At 41.1% G+C, this 22,847-nt stretch overlaps 1 protein-coding gene and 2 pseudogenes across 8 annotated transcripts in view; 2 read left to right on the top strand and 1 right to left on the bottom strand.

The window, feature by feature from the left end:
* LOC147825729 (uncharacterized) lies at window positions 1-8,404 on the bottom strand (annotated as a pseudogene). The gene is made up of 3 exons (XR_015440455.1): window positions 6,623-8,404; window positions 1,527-1,640; window positions 1-734 (listed from the first exon to the last, which is right to left on the bottom strand). The product of XR_015440455.1 is annotated as an uncharacterized LOC147825729 (transcript).
* Tial1 (TIA1 cytotoxic granule associated RNA binding protein like 1) overlaps window positions 7,692-22,847 on the top strand; it is a 22,596-nt gene continuing 7,440 nt past the window's right edge. The window contains exons 1-5 of one of the 6 annotated variants that reach the window (XM_087185233.1): window positions 7,692-7,831; window positions 10,028-10,095; window positions 10,731-10,790; window positions 15,415-15,511; window positions 22,531-22,680. In XM_087185233.1, coding sequence (XP_087041359.1) covers window positions 15,500-15,511; window positions 22,531-22,680 — 162 coding nt within the window. In that variant the 5' untranslated portion in view covers window positions 7,692-7,831; window positions 10,028-10,095; window positions 10,731-10,790; window positions 15,415-15,499. The remainder of the gene's footprint in view (window positions 7,832-10,027; window positions 10,096-10,730; window positions 10,791-15,414; window positions 15,512-22,530; window positions 22,681-22,847) is intronic. The other 5 variants (XM_087185235.1, XM_087185234.1, XM_087185236.1 and 2 more) reach the window with 5 other exon arrangements.
* Window positions 15,518-20,097, top strand: LOC147825730 (large ribosomal subunit protein eL42-like; annotated as a pseudogene). The gene has a single exon (XR_015440456.1). The product of XR_015440456.1 is annotated as a large ribosomal subunit protein eL42-like (transcript).

Consider the following 22,847-nt stretch of genomic DNA (forward strand, 5'->3'; position numbering starts at 1 on the left):
TAGGAATCTGAGTATGGTGACATACTCGTTCTTTTTTCAAGCCGAACATTTATTGATTGGTACATTTTAGGCATGTATAATGGTAATATTCATCATAGGGAATTTGTACCTGTACATGATATATCTCGCTTCTTCTTTTCCCTTTCCTTTGTGCTCCCTTCAACTCTTCTTCCTCTCACTATTCACAAAAACGTTGTTTCCATTTTTTCCTTGTTCTTTTTTTTTCTTGTCCTTTCCTTCCTTTTTTTTTTTTTGGTACCAGGGATAGAACTCACGTCCTTGTGCTTGTGCAGCAGGGGGCGAAACCACTGAACTAAATCCCTGGCCCCTATCCTTTTCTTCCTTTCTCCCTCCCGCCTCCCTTGTCCTCCTTCTCATTTGAACATTTTCTTCCCATTTCCCAACATCCATTATACCTCTCAGTCCACATGTCTTTCCTGCTGGGTCAGCAGAAGGTTGGGGGCCCCTTAGGGACAGAGCTCCCCCTGCTGACTAACAAGAGGTTGCCTTCAGGACATCAAACGCCGGAACTGCCTTTGTAACAGTAATCTGTCATAGGTCACCAGTTGCTGCCGGTTCTTAGTGTGGATATGGAGTATGGCATGGGCTTTAGTTTTGCGGGGGTCCCTCTGCAGGGGTCTCTCTGGAGCAGTAGCCTTGGGCATGCTTCTTAATCTGAGCCACAGTTTCTCATCTTGACCGTGGCTAGAATAATGCCGTTATCAGTTGGGACCCTGTGAGGGAGACAGACATTACATTACCTGATTGAACAGAGAGAATGTGAGGAGATCTCTAAACACACACCGGAGGACTGAAAAAGCAAAAAGGGTATTTGGAGTATACAGATCTTCAAGGGCCAGGGATTTAGCTCAGTGGTTCTGCCACCTGCCTTGGAAGTGCTAGGTCCCAAGTTCGATCCCCGGTACCAAAAACAAGAAACAAAAAACCAGATCTTCTTGCAGAAGCAGCTGCCATTCCTTTGGGGGTGGGAAGAGGTTGGGATTGTCAGGGTTGGTGCCATCCTTACTGCCATGTACCATATCTGCCCCAGTTCTAGAGCCTCCCACTCTCAGGACTGGCTCCCCGGGCTTCATGCATGCTGCCCTGGTCTGTCGGAAGGTCAGCTGGGACATCTGTTTGGCTGGGCCTCTTTTTTTCTTTCATCCTGCAGGAAGCTCAATTGGCTTCCTCAGGGGGCAGACGATCTAAGAGAACATGTCCGGTGCACAGGCGCTCCGCTGGCTGCCCCATTTGCTGATGCCCCACTGACAAAGCAGAGGCTCCCCAGCTAGGTGAGTCACTGTGCAGGGGACTACAGGTGAGCATAGGCACCAGGAGGCAGGATTCACTGGAGGTCAGCAGAGGAACAATCTGTCACAATAACCTAACAGTTGTGAGGAGAGGGCTCACTGGGGCTGCTGCTGCCTCAGGAGCTTGGGGCAGGGGTCTCACGGTGCTGGGCCTCGGGTACTGAGTCCTACCAGATTGTGCTGGGATTGCAGAAAGAAGTAGGAAATTGGAACCACCTGTTGCCTCAGGAGATCAGCAAGCAAACAGAAGGGAACTAGGCCCTGCTTTTCTCTTCTGCCTTCCAAAATCCTCTTGTGGTCCCTTTTTATCCGAACTTACTAGGAAGCCTGCTGACAAAGGAGAGATGTAGTTTGCCCACTGGTGTTCGCATATTTCTTAGCCCAGATGAAATGTCAGTAATGGGCAATTGCTGGGGGTGGTGGCATACGCCTGTAATCCTGGCACTCAGGAGGTTGAGGCAGGAGGATTGCCACAAGTTCAAGGCCAGCCTGGGCTACACGGTGCATTCAAGGGCAGCCTGAAGTACATAGCCAGACCCTGTCTCAACAGCCCCCCCCATGGACATTATTTTTATTGTTATTAAAAAGTTAAGTCATGTAATCTTTCTTAAACTGAGGGGTGTGTGTCTGTGTGTGTGCCTGTGGTACTGGAGATCAAATTCAGGGGTGCTCTACCACTGAGCTACAGCCCCAATCTTTTCATTTTATTTTGAAACAGGGTCTTACTAAACTTCCCAGACTAGGCTCAAACTTGTGACCTGCAAGTAGCTGAATTTCAGGTGTGTGCCACTACAGCTGCCTGAGATTCTTTTCTAACCCAATTCAGTCAGCTCTCTGTATCCATGGGTTCCTCACAGAGCTAAGGGGCCCCTACCGGAGGCCAAAGAGAAGGTCCACCATCTTGGACTTCCAGCCATTACAACTGTGAGGAAGGCATTAGTAGTACAGCGTATGTGGGAGACATACCATAGATTTAGATGTAAACTGCTACCATAACATTTCAGTGTTTGCAGCCATTACATTACTAAGCCACTAAATTAATAGTGATGAGAGATGTAAACTGAATAAAGGCTCAGCAAAGATGTCTATGTCCTAACACCCAGAACATGTGAATATTTTTGTTATAAAAAAAGAGACTTTGTCACAATAGCATCCAAAAAAATGAAATACCTAGGAATCAATCTAACAAAAGAAATCAAAGACCTCGTCTCTGAAAACTACAGCACTCTGAAAAAAGAGATCAAAGAGGGTATCAGAAAATGGAGGGCTGGGGGTTTAGCTCAGTGGCACCGTGCCTGCCTCGCAAGCACAAGGTCCTGAGTTCAATCTCAGGTGCCAGAAAGAAAATGGAAAGACATCCCTTGCTCCTAGGTAGGAAGAACCAATATAGAAAATGGCCATACTTCCAAAACTAATATATAGTTTCAATGCAATCCCGATTGAAATTCCAACAGCATATTTCACAGAACTAGAAAAAACAATACAAAAATTCATTTGGAACCAGAATAGACCTAGAATACCAAAAGCAATTCTAAGCAACAAGGATCAAAGGTTGGGGGTATCACAATCCCCAACTTGAAACTATACTACAAAGCTACTGTGATACAAACAGCATGGTACTGGCAAAGAGACAGACCTGAGGGTCAAAGGAACAGATTAGAAGATGCAGAAACAACTCCAGACATACTCAGCCACCTCATCTTTGACAAAGGAGCAAAACACCCTCACTGGAAGAAAGACAGACTCTTTAATAAATGTTACTGGAAAAACTGGGTTTCAACCTGCCAAAGATTAAAACTAGACCTATATCTGTCACCATGAACTAAACTAAAAGCAAAGTGGATCAAAGATCTAAATATTAAAACAGAAACACTAAACCTACTGGAAGAGAGATTAGGTAGAATCCTTGAAGACATTGGTGTAGGAAAAGACTTTATGAACAAAACCTCAGTTGCCCGTGAACTAGCACAAAGAATCAACAACTGGGATCTCATCTTATTAAAAAGCTTCTGCACAACAAGAGAAACCACCAACAGATTGAAGAGACAATCCACAATGTGGGAAAAAATTTTTACCAGCTGTTCCTCAGACAAAGGTCTACTATCTAGAATATATAAAAAACTTTAAAAAATGAGACCTCCCAAATTTAAAGACCCAATCTAAAAATGGACATCTGAAATGAACAGACATTTCTCAGACAAAGAAGTAGAAATAGCAAATAAACATATGAAAAAATGTTCAACATCACTGGTCATTTGAGAGATGCAAATGAAAACAATGCTGAGATTCCACCTCACTCCAGAAAGGATGGCTGCTATCATGAAATCAACCAATAACAAATGCTGGCAGGGATGTGGGGAAAGAGGAACCCTGCTCCACTGCTGGTGGGAGTGTAGACTGGTGCAACCACTGTGGAAATCAATATGGAGATACCTCAAAGGACTAGGATTAGAGATCCCATTTGATCCAGCTATTCCCTGCTGGCTATCTTCCCAAAAGAATGTGGTGCCTGCCTCACAAGCTCAAGGTCCTGAGTTTGATCCCCAGTACCACCACCACCAACAACAAGAATTAAAAGAATCTGGCCAGGCATGTTGTCGCACACCTGTGATCCCAGCACTTGGGAGGCTGAGGTGGGAGGCTGAAGTGGGAGGATCGCTGTGAGTTTGAGGACAGCCTGAACTACATAGCAAGGCCCTGTCACACACACACACACACACACACACACACACACACACACACACACACAGAATCAAAAGAATCATACCACAGTGATATATGAGCCCCCATGTTTATAGCGGCACAGTTTCTAAAAGCTAAATCTTAGAAACAGCCTAACTGCCCATCAACTGGTGACTGGATAAAGAAGATGTTTTTTATATATAAAATAGAGTACTACTCAGCCATAAAGCATGAGAAACTACAGACATTAACAGTTAAATGGATGCACACTGAGGCCATATTCTTTTTTTTTTTTCTTTTGGGTACTGGGGATCATACTCAGGACCTTGCACTTTCAAAGCAGGCATGGTGCCACTGAGCTAAATCCCTGGCCCAAGGCCATACTCTTAAGTGAAATAAATAGGACACATGTGTGAAAATATTGAATAGTTTCTCTGGTGTGAGAAACTGAAAGTGTAAATGAGGACCAAAATTTATAATAGATAATGTGAAATAGGAAGAAAAGGTCCAAAGGGGAAAAGGAAAGGGAAGTGGGGGGGGGTAGGGGAAAAGAAAGAAGGGAAACGAAAAAAATAAAAGAAAAGGAAAAAATGGAAACAAATTCTTTGTAAATAGGGAGAGGTGGAGGGGTTGAAGGGAGGGCAGGGGAATAGGGAAAAAATAAGAACCAAGATTCATTATGTACAGGTACAAATTCCCAATGATGAATATCATCATATTGTATACCTAAAATGTACCAATAAACTTAATGAATAAAATTTTTTTTTTTTTTTTTGGTGCTGGGGATCGAACTTGGGTCCTTGTGCTTGCGCAGCAAGCGGCGAAACCACTCAGCTAAATCCCCAGCCAAAGATTTTTTTTTTAAAAAAGAGACTTTGTTGGGCCGGGGATTTAGCTCAGTGGTTCCACCGCCTGCCTCGAAAGTGCAAGGTCCTGAGTTCAACCCCTGGTACCAAAAAATAATAATAATAAAAATAAAAAATAAAGAGACTTTGTAGATGTGACTAAGGATCTTCAGACAGAGAGATTACTCTGACCCAAACTAATTTCCATTGTAAATAAAAAAGGGAGCCATGGGCCAGGGATTTAGCTCAGTGGTTCTGGTGCCTGCCTCGCAAGTGCAAGATCCCAAGTTCGATTCCCGGTACCAAAAAAAAAAACAACAACAAAAAAGGGAGCCATGAGGATCAGTCAGAAAGAGAACATGAAAGAACAGAAGCAGAGGTCAGGAGAGAAGATATGCTGCTGTCTTGTTGTTTTGCGAGGATCTCACTACATTCAGGCTAGACTTGAATTCACTACATAGCCCAGGCTGGCTTTGAACTTGTGGTGATCCTCCTGCCTCAGCCTCCCACGTGCTAGGATTACAGGCCTGCACCACCACACCCAGCTATGCTGCCATCTTTGAAAATGGAGGAAGGGGCCAATAGCTCAAGAATACAGGTAGCCTCTAGAAACTGGGGAAGATAAAGAACCACCCTTGCCAATACTTTGGTTTTAGCCAGGTTACACTGATTTTGGACTTTTGACCTTCAGAACTGTTAGATCATAAATTCACCGTTTGCCATTATTTTTTACAGCAGGAACAGGAAACTAACACATTGGACCAGGGATGGGTCAATGAATTGCAGTATCGTGATTAATCCAGTACTACACCTAGGTCCAATTAAAAAAAAACATAGATGGAATCTCTGAATGGCTCCTCACTGCAAAGCTTCAATTCTCCAGCATGGCCATATCAGTGGTGGCCAACTTACTTACGGCACATATGCCACAATGGTCTGTTTGTACCATTGAATGCTCTAAAAGGTTCTTCATCACTGCCATAGATCCTTGACTACATGGTTCTACAAGGCCCACGCCCACCTTCCTAGCTCTCAAGATGCCTATTTCTTGCTGCCGAAAGCATCCTCCCTCCCTGGCCCTAGACCTATACATTTTAGCCATGAATCCTGGCCTGGGAGCCCTTTGCTGTTCCTATAAACTAACCCCCATCCTCAAGCCCCAGGTACTGGGGATCCAACCCACGGACACTCTTACCACTGAAATATATATATATATATACTGAGCTCTTTTTAAGAGTCTTGCTAAGTCACTAAATTATGCAGCCTGGCCTCAAACCGGTGATCCTCCTCCCTCAACTTTTGGAGTACCTGAGATTACAGGTGTCCACCACGGCACCTGGCTCCCATACATTTTTATGGGGCTCAGCTCCTTTGTCAGGATCTCTGTGTATTAAGTCTTCCAGGTTAAAATCTCCTCCCCTGCAAACTGACATGTCTTGGTGTACAGCTGATTATGCCTACAGGATGAGGATTCGGTGGTACCTGCAGCACTATCACTTGCACAGATATGTCCCATTGCGTTTACAGAACCAACTCGTAAACCTGTTAACTGGGAAGGCTAAGCTCAGGCAATAGGCTAAAAGACCTTTCACCACCCCCTTCACTAAACTTCGAAAGCAGGTACAAATTCAGAAACTTTCTCCTGAAGGTGCTGAGTGGGAAAAGGCACACCGGGAACTGCTGTGCGTGTGAGACAAATTCTACAGGGTTGCTGACTAGTTTGAATATGGCTTCCCACATCATCTTCAAGCTAGGCTTCCCCACATGATGGATGTCCATAAACACCTTTAAATCTGTGCATGCCTGTTCAATTAAGTAAGGGTGTAGGAGGCAAGTCATTTAATGAAGGACTGCTCTTCTTCTCCCCTAAATCGATGAGATAGCAGATAGGGACCTTTGAAACTTGTAAAGCAATCTACAAGCAGGCTTCCTATGAACACCTATTTGCGGGAAAACGCGCCCCCAAAGATACAACTGGCTTTGGGGGAGCCCGAGGTCCGCCCCAGCCTCTCCGGGTCTCCACCAGGCCAGCCTCTCTCCAGTCCGTAGCGCGAGGCGGCTGTTGATGACTGCAGGCCCGCCGTTCTGATGAACACAGGAGAGCCTGTTAGGCCTGCTGGCTCGGACACCACGCGGAGACAGAGCGCTGCCAGACTGCAGTTGAAGAAACCGCTCTCTGGCTGGACGGAGGCGGAGCAGAAGCTCACGGTAGGCCAACAGAGGCGCCTTAGGATGCCTAGAGCAGTCTTGGGACGGCCCCCAGCGCGAGGCACTCTGGGATTTGTAGTTTACTCCCCAGACATCGCTTTTCCCACTCGGATGGGCCGCTTGTTAGCATCGCAGTTATTCCTCCCAGCAGGCCGACTTCCTGGTCGCCGCACGTCCTCACGTATGACTACACTACCCAGAAGTCTCTCCTCCGTGTCGCGGCGCGGAGTCACCTTCAGACTACAGTTCCCAGAAGTCCACTGGAGAAGTGCTTCCGTCTCTGCTTCTCAGGACCAGAATTCCCAGAGACTTCACGGCGGGTCTCTTTTTACTCGATCTCTTCTGGGGCTGGCTGCGCCGCAGCCGGCCAGCAGGGCCACGGCGACGACACAGTCCGTCGTGACCGGGCACAAGGTTTCCTCTGTGGCTTGGCTTTCTGTTTCCTCGGATCTCCGCGGGCAAGCCATCGCGGCTGGCCTGAGCGGTGACCTGGCGGGCCGCGCCTGCGCTTTGCCCTGTTTCCTGCTTGGCTGGTGGCGGCGGCCATTTTGTTCATCCTCCTCCTCCTCCTGCTCCTCCTGGTTGGAGCGCAGTGTCCGGAGCGGGCTGGGGGGAGAGAGCCCAAGAGCGGGGTTCGGTGCCTTTTCCTCTGTCCCCAGCCGGTGCCCAGAGCCCCCCTCCCCCTCCTCCCCGCCCCCTCCCCTCCCCAGCCCTGCCCTCCCCCTTGTCCCGGGATCGCTCCGTCGCACCCACCATGATGGAAGACGACGGACAGCCCCGGACTCTGTGAGTACCCGAGACCGGGGGTGCCAGGCGCCGGAGGCCCAGGCACCGCGGGACGCAAAGGGAGGGAGCTTGAGACAGAGGTCCGAAGCTGGGACTCCCGGCAGACCTCTGGCCAGGGCGGCGCGGACGCGGAGTGCTTTCCTCATCTGTCCCCCTTTCCTTGGGAAGGAAGCCCTCCCTTCCCCCGCAAAACGCTGTCACTTCCCGGGGTCTGGGGCTCTTCTCGACCTTTTCCTCCCGCGCCCTTCTTCGTACACCCTTCCTAGGCCTGGTTTTTGCACGGCTGAAGCTGTCAGGCCCGCGAGAGCGCCTGCTCCCCTCCACTTTTGGGGGACCTGGGCTGGGCCGGGAGCTGCTGGTCCCCGCGGGGGCAGGGCCTGGTGGGGCCGGGACGCCGCGGCATCCCGTCCTGGCCTGGAGGAAGGAGCCCTCGCGCCCTTCGTTTCCTCAGCTCCAGTCGATCCCAACTCTTGTTCCGAGTTAAGCTCTCCGAGGAAGCTGGACACTCTTCGGCCACTAGAGCCCCTTTTCTCCTTCTGCCCCACGTGCCCCCGCCCACGCTGTCAGAAACACCTGCCCAGCGCCCGCTACTTTTGAAGTGCAAGAGGGATGCTTCTCGCTGCCCGAGCATCTCTCCCTTCCTGGATAACAAAGTTTACGTTGAGCGCTCCCAGTGCCAAACTGACAACCAGTTGTTAAACTCCTTTGCTCTCTTGGTGTTGCTGCTTCTTAGATCTGTGCGTCCAAGCCATCAGAAGTGGATAAAATGCCTTCATTCGCTATTCGACGCGTGTTTGGGGGGCGCTTTTACTCTAGTCTTGCTGTTGCATTTTTACCTGAAGCCCAGTCTAATGAATGAATTCATCTTGCAACAGCTTAATTCGAGTTACTTCCTTTCCCAATGAAGAGTGATGACTCAGCAGTTCCATTCCTTTTGGAATAGTGTGGCACTCTTTCCTTTATTCTGTATTTTTAAGTCAGAGTAATTTCTGATTCACTGTTTAAATGGAGCACCTTCGGTTTTCCCAGTCTTCTAGGTCCAGTACTATCTGAAGTACAAGGGGTTAGATCTCAGCTTTGTTTCTCTGCCTCCACCTGTTATTGATATGATCAGAGTTCACTTGGCTGGGTTGACTGATGGAGAAAGTCCTTTTTAGGGGAATAGATAAAAGTGAATGGGCACTTAGGAAGTTTGACTAGGTTCTCAGTGCATTCCTCCTGAGAAAGTATGCTCAGCAAAGAAGGTCGATGTGTATGTTTAATCTTGATACAGATTTTTTTTTCAGACCTGTTCTTTTTCTTTTTATTTCTATTTCTTTTAACATCTCACTAAAGTATTTGCCACCCTGTTTTAGGAATTTGAAGTCAACCTAGGCTCATCATTGCCTTGAATGAAAAGGGTACTTAATGAACATATATATACAAATATATGTATATATATGTATGTTTTATATTTTCCATTTCTGCCTTCTCCCAGAAAAAAAGAATTGGAACAAATTTGAAATTTGCTCTTCAGCATTTGTTGAAGCCAAGACTTAGTATTTGTTAGCAATGTATACTTTGATGAAAGCATCTGGAAAAGCTAGATTTAGGGCCTAAGTAGCTGGTATTTAAGGAGCATAACAGTTATATTTTATCTAAAGTACTGTATTTGAAATGTCATCTTTGCATCGTAATAGCTACTGAATCATAGTTAACTCATGGCACATGTCTCATTGACTACTTATTCCTCGGAAGAAGAATTTCTGATTTTGTCCTACTACATAATATGCTCTTTCAGAGGCTGGGGCTACAGCTCAGTAGTGTAGCACTGCCTAGCATGTATGAGGCCCTGGGTTCAAGCCCCATCAAAAACAAAAGTATCCGAATGCTGTATTCATAAATCGTAATATGCTTTTTCAGTATCCTTTATTCCTAGAACTATCTTTCCATCTATTTTGTCTTCATCTGTATCATATCTTCTCCAGGAGACGAATAACCTAATTCTGTACTTATATCCTAATTCTGCCTTCTTCAATTCCTTCCCTCCAACCACGCTTAAGTTGTTTGTTAAAAATGTGACATGTGTACCTATGAGCAGATAAAAGTGCTTAAGCTCTGTCATTCCTGTATGTCAGTATATGTTTACTATTTTGTCTTCCTTTTTCCTTCTCCACTCTTCTTCATAGGAAGGGTTTTTTGTTTTTGTTTTTTTAGACAAGGACTGCTACACCTTCCTAGGTCTTATCACTCCAGCACTTAGTTCACTGCCTGGAACCTAAGAGGTACTCAATAAGTATTTTACAATGATTATACTTCTTTTATTGAATTAGTATTAAGTCCTTTTTAAAAAAATCCTGATTGATTTATAGGTAGACCTTACTGTCATACTTGGTGCAGTTTATTGGTTTTTATATATTTTTTTAAAAGACCTTCAAAGATAAAATTGTGAGAACAAAGCAATTGGGATTTTTTTTTTTTTTGCCAGAGTTTAATAAAAATAAGGCATAGTAAATTTTTAAAGTATACATTTTAGAGCTGGGCGTGGTGGTGCATGCCTGTAATCCCAGCACTTGGGAGGCTGAGGCAGGTGATGGCCTCGAGTTTGAGGCCAGCCTGAGCTGCCTAGTGAGTGAGTTCAAGGCCAGCCTGTCTCAAAAAAAAAAAAAAAAATCTACATTTTATATATTTCTCAAAGAGAAATATATAGATAAGAGTAATGTAACAACAACTTTGAACATGATTTTAAAGGTTGTTATTTAGTAGAGTTTTGTTTATGGAGAGCTTGTATTTTGCACTGTGATCTATCCATTAGGATTTCAAGTGGCTAGTATGTTTTAAAAGGTTATACTTTTTAACAAAAGCTTAACTTGTTACCTTAAAATGCCTGTGTGTTACTAGTGAGGTTTTTTTCCTGCAGACACACAAGCTAAGACATATGGTTCTATCTTCAGAAAACAATATGGTGTTAATAGCCTAGGTAGGTCTTTAAATATTCATTACTTACAATATTACTAATTTATTTGATGGTATTTAAAGTGGTATAGAATTGTTTTGATGTTGAGCCTAAAGTTCTATTTGTTATATAGTTGCTTTAAAGGTCTGATCTTCATTCTCATTTGACATTTATTTTGGGGTATTGTGTACTGGGTAATTTGTGATCCTAAAAAGAAACAAAATCATGCCGTGTAATAGTGGTGTTGAAGTGGACCACCTTGCAAGACACACATTTCAAGCTTGTGTTGTATCTTTGCAGTGCAGTGATTTGACCCATGGTTTATCTGAATCTGCAATGTGGCACTAAATCATATTAGTGTTCTGTTGTAGTTTATTTTATTCATCTCTGATCCACCAAAATCAGTAGGAATTGTGGATCTGGGATAATAATAACCATGTTATGCAATGCAATCCTTTTAAGGCTGTTCATTCTTCCTGATAGTCAAGAGGAGGAAATAAACCAGTGATTTAGAGTATAATCTGAACATTTAAGAAAAAAGCAGAACACTAAAATTTCACTGTAAAATTGAGTAGCTATATCATGGATCTGGCTATATATTATGGCTATCATCAAGCCCCTCATTCTATTTAATTATATTCTGTTTCTTTAAAATTGTGTGTGTGTGTGTGTGTGTGTGTGTGTGTGTGTATTCCTTATAGATAGTAGGTCAGTTCAATTGTTCAACTTGCATTTTTCCTCCATCCTGCCTCCTTCCTAAAAATGAAATACTGACAAATTGAAAAGGTCATTAGAGGTCTTTTGAAGGATATTGTTCCAAAATATCTTGTATAGGAACTAGTCAAGTACAAAAGCAAAAATGTTACTTTTATTGAAATTTAGCCATAGTATTTTGTATAAAACTATTGGTAATTTCAGCCTTGGTAGGGCTACTCTTTTCAGACAACTCAGTGTTGAAAACTCTCATTAGTCTTCTGCAAGGGATAATGTTCTTAATTTAAAATTCCACTCTGTTAGACATAGGAAATAGTTTGGCAATATGGACTTCTCTGCCTACTGTGATATGAAACTGCCAAATTTCTAGTCTCAAGTTGGATGTTAACTCTGATGTTAAGGATAAAGGTATCATTTTTGGTTTTTGTTTTGTTTTGTTTTTTGTTACTGGGATCGAACTCGGGACCTTGTGCTTGTGAGGCAGGCGGCAGAACCACTGAGCTAAATCCCGGCACATTTCCAGTTTTTAATGCTTCAGTTCTTATAGTTCCTGTTCTTAGAAGACAGGACTATAAAGTGTGTCTTTTATTTTTTCCTTGAGTTAAAAATCATTTTGGAGGGCCAGAGATTTAACTCAGAGGTACCACCGCCTTGTTTCATAAGCACAAGGTCCTGAGTTTGATCCCCGGTACCAAAAAAACCTCATTTTGGAATTTCCTAGGTATTTTTTCTTTTGAATTGACCTCTAACTATAAGAACTTGGGGCCGGGGATTTAGCTCAGTGGTTCTGGTGCCTGCCTCGCAAGCACAAGGACCCGAGTTCAATCCCTGGTACCAAAAAAACAAAACAAAATAACTATAAGAACTCAAGTCATTTGTCATTTTCTGTTCTTTTGTATATGCTCTTCAGATAAATTATATATTTAGAAACTTAGAACTTTAGAATATGTTGATTATTTCATAACTATAGCACAGAGTAAAGTCTAGAGATTATCATTTGAAAAGAAAAATAAGATATCATTTCAGTAAGCTACTAAAAAGATAGCTGGGACATTGTCCATTGCTGTAATCCCACCACTCTGAGAAGCCTGAGGCAGAAGGATTGAAAGTTTCAGCCTAACCTCAGTAATGTAGCAAATTAGCCAGATCCTGTCTCAATAAACAAATTAAAGTTCTGGGGATGTAGCTCATTGTGAGTTTAATTTTTGCCACCCCCCCAAAAAACAAAAACCCTATGAAAAGATGGTGTTCACTGGGTAAAGCTTTGAACTTTGCTTAAAAAACTTTTGGTAGTATTCAACTTGGGATAGATTATTTTATGACAATATAAAGGTACTTAAACATTTCAAGAGCCATACAACGTGCCTCTGTAAAGTACTGTGATCCATGCAAGAATGTGTAAATGTGTGAATTAAGAATTCTCAGTTAAAAAAAGAAATCTCAGTAAAAGAACAGACAATCTGAAATTTGGGTAAAATTTAATGCAGTTTTATAGTGAATCGTGTCCTTTTTATCATGGTAAATCAACATGTTCTATGTATTGTTGTGGAAGCCCTTTTGTGTTAATTTTTGAAACTTAATTTGCTGCTTTACCACTTAACCTCTTAGTAGAGATACTTAATAAGCAGGAAACCTTAACACTGGATTTTTCTATAAATCATTCTAGACTTACTGACATTTTGATCTTCAGCATCAGTACTAGAAATGCAGATTACATGTATATATCTATGTCTATATATCAATCTATTACTGATTGGAAATAGGTTAACCAGCAACAAATTTATTAGGTATGGAAGGTAAAGCTCACACAGTTTTTCCTGAACAGATGAAGGTTCAAACAGTAACACAGATTTAAAACTAATAAATCACCTGAGGGGCGGGGATTTAGCTCAGTGGTTCCGCCGCCTGCCTCAGAAGCGCAAGGTCCTGAGTTCGATCCCCAGTACCAAAAAAACCCCCCAAAACTAAATCATCTGAGCATGGTGGTACACACATGTAATCCTAGAACTTGAGAGGCTGAGGCAGGAGGATAACAAGTTTGAGGCCAGGCTGGGCTGTATAGCAAGACCCTGTCTCAAAAAAACCAGCAACAAAATTTAAGTCATTTCATTGTTGTTACTAGCTAGCTTCAACATGTGAAAATCAGTCTCGTCCATTCTTTTCTCTTAGAAATGAGTTTAGGTTAGATAACCATAGTGTTTAAAACATCAATATCACCTATTTTCCTTAGAGATAGGTCTCCCTTGAATAAAAATAAATTGCTGATGGTTACAAGTTCACAAATCCCTGTGATTTACAAAAGGGCCATGGGGCTGGGGATTTAGCTCAGTGGTTCTGCCGCCTGCCTCGCAAGTGCATGGTCCGAGTTCGATCCCTGGTACCAAAAAAAAAAAAAGAGAGTCAGGCAGTTAGTTGTCTGTGGCTAGCTCCTAACCCTAAAACACTTTTCCCTTCTGCTGGGAAAATAAATCATTGCTTTGGCTTACACATGGATCAGCTCCACTTTAATTATCAGGAAAATATGGCAAACTGGACCTAAACCACTTTGTCAGTTTGATCTCTTACCTTGAACTTGTATTTCACTTATATAATGTGAACAGTAAGGTTATTAGTACCCATTGCAAGGAAATTCTTAACTGGAAAATTACTAATTCTTTTTCTTTTTTTTTGTACTGGGAATGGAACTCAGGTCCTTGTGCTTACGAGGCAGGTGGCGGAACCACTGAGCTAAATCCCCAGCCCTACTACTCATTCTTAATTGGATCTTTGTGGGGTTTTTTTGTTTTGTTTTGTTTTGCTTAAATTTAGCTTGGTCTGTCCAGGGGTTTTTCTTTAGTCTGTTCCACTTTAGGTAGTTATGTATTTAATATGTAACTATGTTGCAAAGCTTGATACTAGTATAGTACTTAGTTTCTAGTTATTATGGTTAGAGAAATAAAACTTATATCCTCTTACTTTCCAGAAGAAACTGTTAAAATTTACAAGTACTGTACTGTTTAGTTTCTGAGTTATTCATGGCAGATGCAGATTTGAGGACATCTTTGCTAAGTGCCAGAAAGAGTTAAAAGTTTGGTAGTTTATTGAGCTGAGTCAAATCCATGGTGCAAGACATAAGCCAAGGTGGTTGTTTCTTGGTTGAGAAGTAGTGATTTCTCTTTTCTTTCTTTAAAACATATACAAAATACATATATTTAATTTATAACTAGGAAGAAAACCCCAAATCTGAAGTCCCTACTCAAAAGTATATCAGGATTTTTTAAAACTTTTTTTCTGAATTTTTAAAGCAGTCTTTATACTTGCTTTATTGTATACATAAAGATGTATTTTGTTGAACCTGATATACTTTTGACTAGGAAATTTTATCATTTTACTCTGTTCTCCTAAAACAAAGCAATAAAAACATATCATTGATAACAGTCTTATTTAACAAAAAATTCCTCCACCCTTTGTGTGTTTTAATATAACCTTACTCTAATTCTTTTCTTTGTTTATGTAATTGCTTTGGTTCAGAGTCTTAAGATGAACCTACTTTATGTCTAATATCCTTTTATGATCAACTACTTTAGTGACTCAGTATTTGTCATATTTGTGTGTGTTTGAATTATTTTGGATTAGAAGTTGTATTTCTTGAGACTGGTTTCAATTTTTTAGGGCTAAAATGCGAAGATGATAAACAAGGTACAGAATAAAACCTTTTGGATACCAAGGTCATATTGATTTGTTCTGTATACTGTCCTTTGAAATGGTGTTTTAGTGGCTTAAGAACAGATACTGTTTTCCTAAATAAGGGTTAATCTTACTTTCATAGGGTCAGTATTACTTGGAGTTTTATTGAAGACACAGGAAATTAAAATGAAATAAAAGGTGAATTAAATGATAATACCTTGAGCCAGAGCTAAAGAAAAATTGCTAATGTATTTTTTTTCTTGTTCAGATATGTAGGTAACCTCTCCAGAGATGTGACAGAAGTCCTTATACTTCAGTTATTCAGTCAGATTGGACCCTGTAAAAGCTGTAAAATGATAACAGAGGTAAGATCTTCCCAGTTACACATGCTGTCAGTTAGCATGCTGTCTAACATTTTGAGATACTTGGGTTGATTAGCAACATTTAAAAAAATTCTTGCTTTTTTACTTTGATTTGGTGAATAAAGTAGACTTAGAATAGAGTTACATTCAAGAGGACAAAGTTTCTGTGCTGTTATTCTCAGGCATTTTTCATGGTGTCATTGTTTTCAAAGTGATTTTGCTTGTAAACCATTTATCTAAAATGGTGAATACTTGATGGCATTTCATGTAATTCTAATAAGAATGTTAGTAATTCAGATAGTATATATTTAAAATTTAGGAATTGGTGTGTGTGAAAGAACATAAGGTTATGTGCATAGTGATGCAGCATGTGTCTTGTGCATCTTTAGTGAATACTAATGATTGAGCAGCTTTGTGTAGGTAGGCATTGAAATTGTTGCAGTACTAATTTGGGGGGGGGCTGGGGATGTAGCTCAGTGGTAGAGTACATGCTTGGCTTGAGCAAGGCCTTGGGTTCTGTTCCCAATACCAAAATAACAAAGTAATTTTGTTGTCCTTTATTCAAAGAAAACTTATACTTTCTCAGTTAAGACTCTAGTAATACCCAGTGACTCATGTTGTAGTTACTCTTTCCTTATCTTTCTATTTATTCATAAACATTCTTTTAACTACCATATTCTAGGTACTTTGGTAAGTGCAAGGGATAAAATGGTGAATAAGACCATTCCTGGCCTTGTAAGATTTTACCGTGAAGGAGGAAGGCAGAGGAGTTAGTGGGTACTTGGGATATAGAATAAAAAATGTTATGGAAACCCTTAAAATACTGTGGGAGCACATAGGGTGTCCTGTGGAGTCTTAGGTTAGGGCATACTTCTTGGAGGAGTCAGTACATGGGCTAAAACCTAAAAGAATAATAGAAACTGGCTAGAAAAGAATTTGGGGGCCAGGCATGGTGGCACATGCCTGTAATCCCAGCAGTCCAGAGATTGATACAGGAGGACCGCTATGAGTTTAAGGCCAGCCTAGTTTCCATAGTGAGTTCAAGGTCAGGCTGAACTACATAGCGAGACCTTGTCTCAGAAGAATGAAAGTAAAGAAGAAAGGACTATAGCTAGAAGAATGTTGGTCCAGGCTGGTAGACAGAGAGCTGGAAAGCGTGTGTCAGAGAGGGGAAAAATAAATAGAAAACTACTTTCTGTTAGAAACCTCTGTACACTAGTAGTGTGATTGGAGTTTGAGATAGGATTGATCATAAAAGAGATACTCAGATGAGATAGAGTATTTGGAAGGAGCCAGAAGCCGTGCTAAGGAGTTGGTGTCTTATTCTGAGATGAGGTGCTTTTAAAAGACTATAAAGTATATTGGCCATTCGGTCTTCTTTCCTAACTAATTATAGTTATCATTCTGTTCTGGTGTATTTTTCTATACTTCTTGACTTTGATTATTCATTCATCTCTTACTAATCAAATTTACTTTGCACTAGACATTTGTCAAGGCACTGAGGATATAATGAAGAGCCAGACAAATGAGGTCCCCAAGCAAATAGGGATCAGAGCCATGAAGAAAAGAAAACAGAGTTGTGTGGTGATGATTACAGGGTTGGTACTCTGTAGGCTAGGTAATGAGGAAAGATGGAATGACAAGATGGTACCATGTATGTTGAGCTGGAGGCAGAGGAAGAGCAAATACAAAGGCTTCAAGTTGGTATTGAGCTTGTTGGCTTTGTGAAACCAAAGACTAGGATAGCTAGAGCTTGGCAGATGATGGAGGGTAGTGATAGGAAATGAATGATAAACTAGGCAGGATTCAAAATCACATAGGGCAGCATGGGCCATGACAAATTTGGTTCACAGTTAGCAGGCCATTGGAGAGGTATAAGCAGTGCCCTGATTTATATTTTTAACATTGCTCTGTAAGTAGAGAATGACTGTTGTGTGAAATATTAAGAGGAGAAACCAACTGAATCTGTTTCACTCGTCTAGGTAGGAGATGATGGAATTTGTACTTTAGAGTGGTAGCTGAAGAAATAGGTATAAGTAAATTTGAAGTATATTTTGAAAATAGAACCAATAGGAATGGATTGGCAGTGGAATGTAAGCTAAAGGAAGAAATCGGGAGAGACCCTAAGATTCTTGCTGCTTGTTAGTAGAGTTGTAATTCTATTAGTAGTTGGTGATGCTATTTACTAAAATGAAGATGACTAAAGGAGGTACAGGATGGGTTGGGGGAGGGTAGAAATCAAGTGTTTTGTGATGTTAGATTTAAAATACGTATCAGATGTCTAAGTGAACCTTTTTTTGTCCCCTTTGGTTTTTTAAGACAAGGTCTTGCCATATAGTTCCGACTGGCCTGGCACTCACTGTGTAGCCCAAGCTGGCCTCAAATTTGTGGCAATCCTCCTGCCTCAGCCTCCCATGTGTTGAGATTACAGGTGTGTGCCACCATGCCTGGCCTAAGTGGACATTTTATGTAGGCAGTTGGATAAAACTAGTTTGGAACTCTGTAGAGACTAGTGCTGAAGCTTGCAGTGATATTTGAAGCCATGGAACTAAAAAGGATGGGTAGAGAAGTGATGGCAGGGAAGACTAGAGAGAATGAGGTCTGAGGCTTGGAGCCTGGAACAGCTGAGCTTTGGAATTATATCCTGAGTTTTGCTTAGGAAGAACCAAGTGTCCTGGAAGATCTCCAGTGGAGGGAGAAGCAGAAAAACCAAGAGGATGGTGGGGTCCAGCAGAGAGAATGTTTAAAGGGGGGTAGTGATCAACCGTTTTGAATTCTGGTTGGAAGCCAAGATAAGGATGAGTAGAGATGGCAGGAGGGTCACTGATGAGCACCACACGCAGTCTCAGTAGTGTGTTTGGGTGGGAAGCTGATAGTGGGTTTAGGAAAGATAGAATGTGAGAAAGAAAAAGACACGTGAAAAATTTTGAGACACATTTGACAACTATATGTTTTTAAGATTTTATAAAAAAAATTGTGTATATACAGCAATTTGAAGGACAGAGAGACTTAAAAAGAATTTTTGAAACTCATATTCTAGAACTCGTAAATTTGAGGTTGTGAAGTTATAAAATCTCGAATTTCTTTGTCTTGACATTTATGTCATCCAGCAAAAATTGATAACAGCACTAATTAAGGTAAGGACCTAATCTTTAAAGTGTAGCCTGGTGGTGGTGTAAATGGGAAGCTTCTAAAGGCATGAACCTGAGTATATCTAGGCATTTGTTTTCCTTTCATAAATTTCATCTTGGTGTATGGAAAATCCTTTTTATTCTCCTTATTTATGATTTTAAAACTTAAGATGTTGTCATAGATTCTACCTTTCCTTATATAGTAACTATATTCTTTTTTTTTTTTTTTTTTTTTTTTTTGGTACCGGAGTAAGTATATTCTTGATTCTAGGGCAAACATTAAAAATTTTTAACCTCTCATACTTGAGATTTTACTTAAAAATCAGTGGTGTCACTTTCCATACTCATAATGCTCCTGAAAATATGGTGAATGTTCCTAAAACTTTCTGTAAGAAAAAAGTGTAGCAAGCACCAACCCCACAGTGACACAGTGCAAGAAAGGCAAAAATTCTCTGTGCCCAGGGAAAGCAGCGTGGTGACAGGAAGCAGAGTGGCTGTGGTACACAGACTAAGCTGATTTTCCGGGGAAAGGCCAAAACTACAAAGAAGGGCGTGCTGAGACTGGAGTGTGTTAAACCCGGCTGCAGATCTGCGAGCATGCTGGCTATTAAGAGATGCAAGCAGTTTGGACTAGGAGGCGATTAAGAAGAGAAAGGGCTAAGTGATCCAGTTCTAATCTTTGTCTTTTGTTTTATTATGAAGACAGTAAAATCTTGAGGTTATGTTAAAAAAAAATCAGTGATGTCTTAGATGAAATGCAGTGTGATATGAATATATAAATATATCTGAAGCAGATGTTTAAATACATGTGTAGGGTCTGCCATTATCTGTGGTTTTGTTTTCCTTGTTGTCTATAACATGTGGTTGGTAAAATTCCAGAACTAAACAATTCAGAAGTTTTTTGTTCTTTGGGTTTTTTGTACCGGGGATCGAACTTAGGACCTTGCGCTTTCAAGGCAGGTGCAGTGCCACTGAGCTAAATCCCTGGCCCCAGAAGTTTTAAAGTACACCCAGTTGTGAGTAGTGTGATGAATCTTCTTGTCCTCACTGGGAAATGATCATTCCTTTGTCTAATGTATTAGAGCTGTATATGCTACCTGTCCTTTAGTCACCCTAGTTGCCCGCTGTGCTATCAGATCAGTTGTCAAGGTATTCCAGTGCTTGTATCAAGTAACTATTTTAATATCTCCAAAGTAAAAGACTAGTGAAGCTGACAATTTGTATATAACAAAGGAAAGCCATAAAATGCTTCCTTTAAAGTGAAAAGGTTGGAGCCTAGTGTGGTGGTACACATCTGTAATCCCAGCACTGGAGAGGCTGAGGCAGGAGGATCGCCATGAGTTCGAGGACAGCCTGGGCTCCATAGTTAGTTCAGGATGCCTGGACTGCATAGTGAGACCCTGTCTCAAAAAAAAGAGGGAAAAGGTATTAAACCTGTGTACATACATGTAGGAAAAACATAGTATATACAGAAGAATTTGGTGCTATCTGAAGTTTTGGGCCTCTACTGAGGCCTTGAAACATCCCCTGTGGGTAAGGGGAGACACTACACATGTCTGCATGTACTGGGATCTGGCCTACTGCTAGTTAGATAGGTAAATTTGAAATCAGTGTGTACAAATGTACTCGTATTCTTTTTTTTTTTGGTACCGGGGATCAAACTCGGGTCCTTGCGCTTGCGCAGCAGACAACGAAAATGTACTCATATTCTAAAGCCTTCGTGGTTTTCATAGCTTTACTAATGGACCCTTGTATATTCTGACATTATTATGAGTGTTTCCCTTAGAGTCTAACAGAAGACATAGGAGTAAAAGCAAAAATCAACTAACACAACGTTAGTCTTTTGCTTACTTTTAAATCCTTTTGTCACTGAATATTTCTTTTTTCGGTACCGGGGATCAAACTCGGGTCCTTGCCGCTTGCTTGCACAGCAGGCAGCGAAACCACTGAGCTAAATCCCCTGCCCTGTCACTGAATATTTCTGATAAATGTTAACTCTTTCACAAGAATAACCATCGTCCGACCCATCCAGTCGTCATCATTGTGTCCCCACCACCACCTCCACGGAGGTTGAGCCTGGGACCTTGCTCTTGCAAGGAAGGCACAGCACCACTGAGCTAAATCCCCAGCCATTGTGTATTTTTCATTTGGAGTCTTCCTCCCATTTCATTTCTCTACCTCCTTTTTTTTTTGTACCGGGGATTGAACTCGGGTCCTTGTTCTTGGGCAACAGGCGGCGAAACCACTGAGGTAAATCCTCAGCCCTATCATTTCTCTACCTCTTAAGAACAGTGTTTACTCACCAAAGTATACTGCAATAGGATTTTGTATGAGAGTTCATTGTTCTCTTGTCAGTGTTAATCATTCCACTTTTTGACTGTTAAGGAAATGCTTCTGGTTGCTTCATCACTATTGTTTAGACATCTAACTTTAGATTTTTCTTCTAAAACTTTCTGAATGAAAAACAGTGGTTGTTGCAAAGATTTTTATTTTATCTGATATTTTTGTCCCTTGCAAGACCTCCTAGAATTCTTATTGATTGATTGATTGCAGTAGTGAGGATTGAACCTTCACACTGAGCTTTATCCCCGGCCCTTTTAAATTTTGAGACAAGGTCTCCCTGAGTTGCCCAGATTGGCCTTGACCTTGTGATCTTTCTCCCTTAGTCTCTCAGAATGCTGGGATTACAGGCACATGCCATGCCCAGTTTCCACATTATAAATAAACACTGACCTTTTTAGGGCACTTTATGTTGAACAGTGATGAATTGTTTTTTGGGTTTTGGTTTTTTTGTTTTTGTTTTTTTTTGTACTGGGGATCGAACTGAAGACCTTGTGCTTGCGAGGCAGGTGCGGTACCACTGAGCTAAATCACCAACAGTGATGAATTGTTTTAACTTTACAATAAAAAATATTCCAGTAGAGTTGTATAGCTATCCATTGTAGGTTCCAGTCAATTTTGTAAAGATTTGTTTCTATTTTGGTTGTTACATAGTACTACTTTCTCATGAATACATATTTGCCACCTATTATCAATCATATATTTAATAAAGTTTCTTTATGTTAGTGTTTTTGTGAGGTAAAATTGTAGTTTTATCCCCCCACCCTCCCTTTGGTGCAGAACTAGGGATTGACTCCAGGGCCTGCCACATGCCAGGCAAGTGCACTACCAGTGAGCTATACCTCCAACCCTATCCTGGAATACTTTGTTTAGATATATTTTTAGCAATTCTTTTCTAGTTTACCTGTATATTTTTGGCCTTTGGAAGACCAAATTAAAATATATAGAATCTACAGTACAACAGACTATTTTGGAAGATAGGAAGATCATTTCAGTACCTAGTTATAAGTCTTGAATTTTTCTATTTTTCTCAATCTTTACTTGTCAGAAAAGCAATACGTATAACCTAGTCTTTGTAGCACTACAAAGTACTGTATTTGTAATACCAATAGAAGTTTTGATCAGGAGTAAAGTTTATAAAGTTGGTTCATTTCTGTATTTTTTTATAGTCCTGGGATACAGTTTATGAAGGACTGTGTTGCATTAAATAGAATATATCCTTTTACGAATAATGTTGGAAGAGAAGACCAGTGGTAAGGAGCAGTCCTCATCAAATCCGAGTTTGAGGTTTTGTTTGGCTTAATATAGCTTTCTGCTTTTTTTGTTTAAACATACTTCACCAGAATTCTGTATTCTAATACTCATGGTCATGATTCTATACAGCTTTTGTAGTTCTAGTAGTACAACAGTGTTCTGAGGTACAAAATCAGATTGGTTGTACATCTTCTTTCTTTTTTTTTTTTTTAAGTATTAGGGTTTCATAAGGTTTTGCAGTCTCACCTTGTACATTCCTAGCTATCAGTAATGTTTTTTCCTGGATTTTCTTCTCAGCAACCCGATAGCAGAAGGGTCAACTCTTCTGTTGGATTTTCTGTTTTGCAGCATACAAGCAATGACCCATATTGCTTTGTGGAATTTTATGAACACAGAGATGCAGCTGCTGCATTAGCTGCTATGAATGGGCGAAAAATTTTGGGAAAGGTAAGATAGAAAGGTGACACCTTATTAGTACATATATTTGCATGTTAAATTAGTTTATATTCTTTCTTAGCAAATTTTTAAACAGATATTCAGCTGCTGAGTGATGATTTTGCTTTATTCAGCCTACTAGTTGTGCAAAAATAACCCTGCTTAATAGATGATAATAT

This window comes from Heterocephalus glaber, unplaced genomic scaffold, assembly GCF_053883595.1.
Source record: "Heterocephalus glaber isolate CG9 unplaced genomic scaffold, H.glaber_assembly_v1.0 deba00001497, whole genome shotgun sequence".
Lineage (NCBI taxonomy): Eukaryota > Metazoa > Chordata > Mammalia > Rodentia > Bathyergidae > Heterocephalus > Heterocephalus glaber.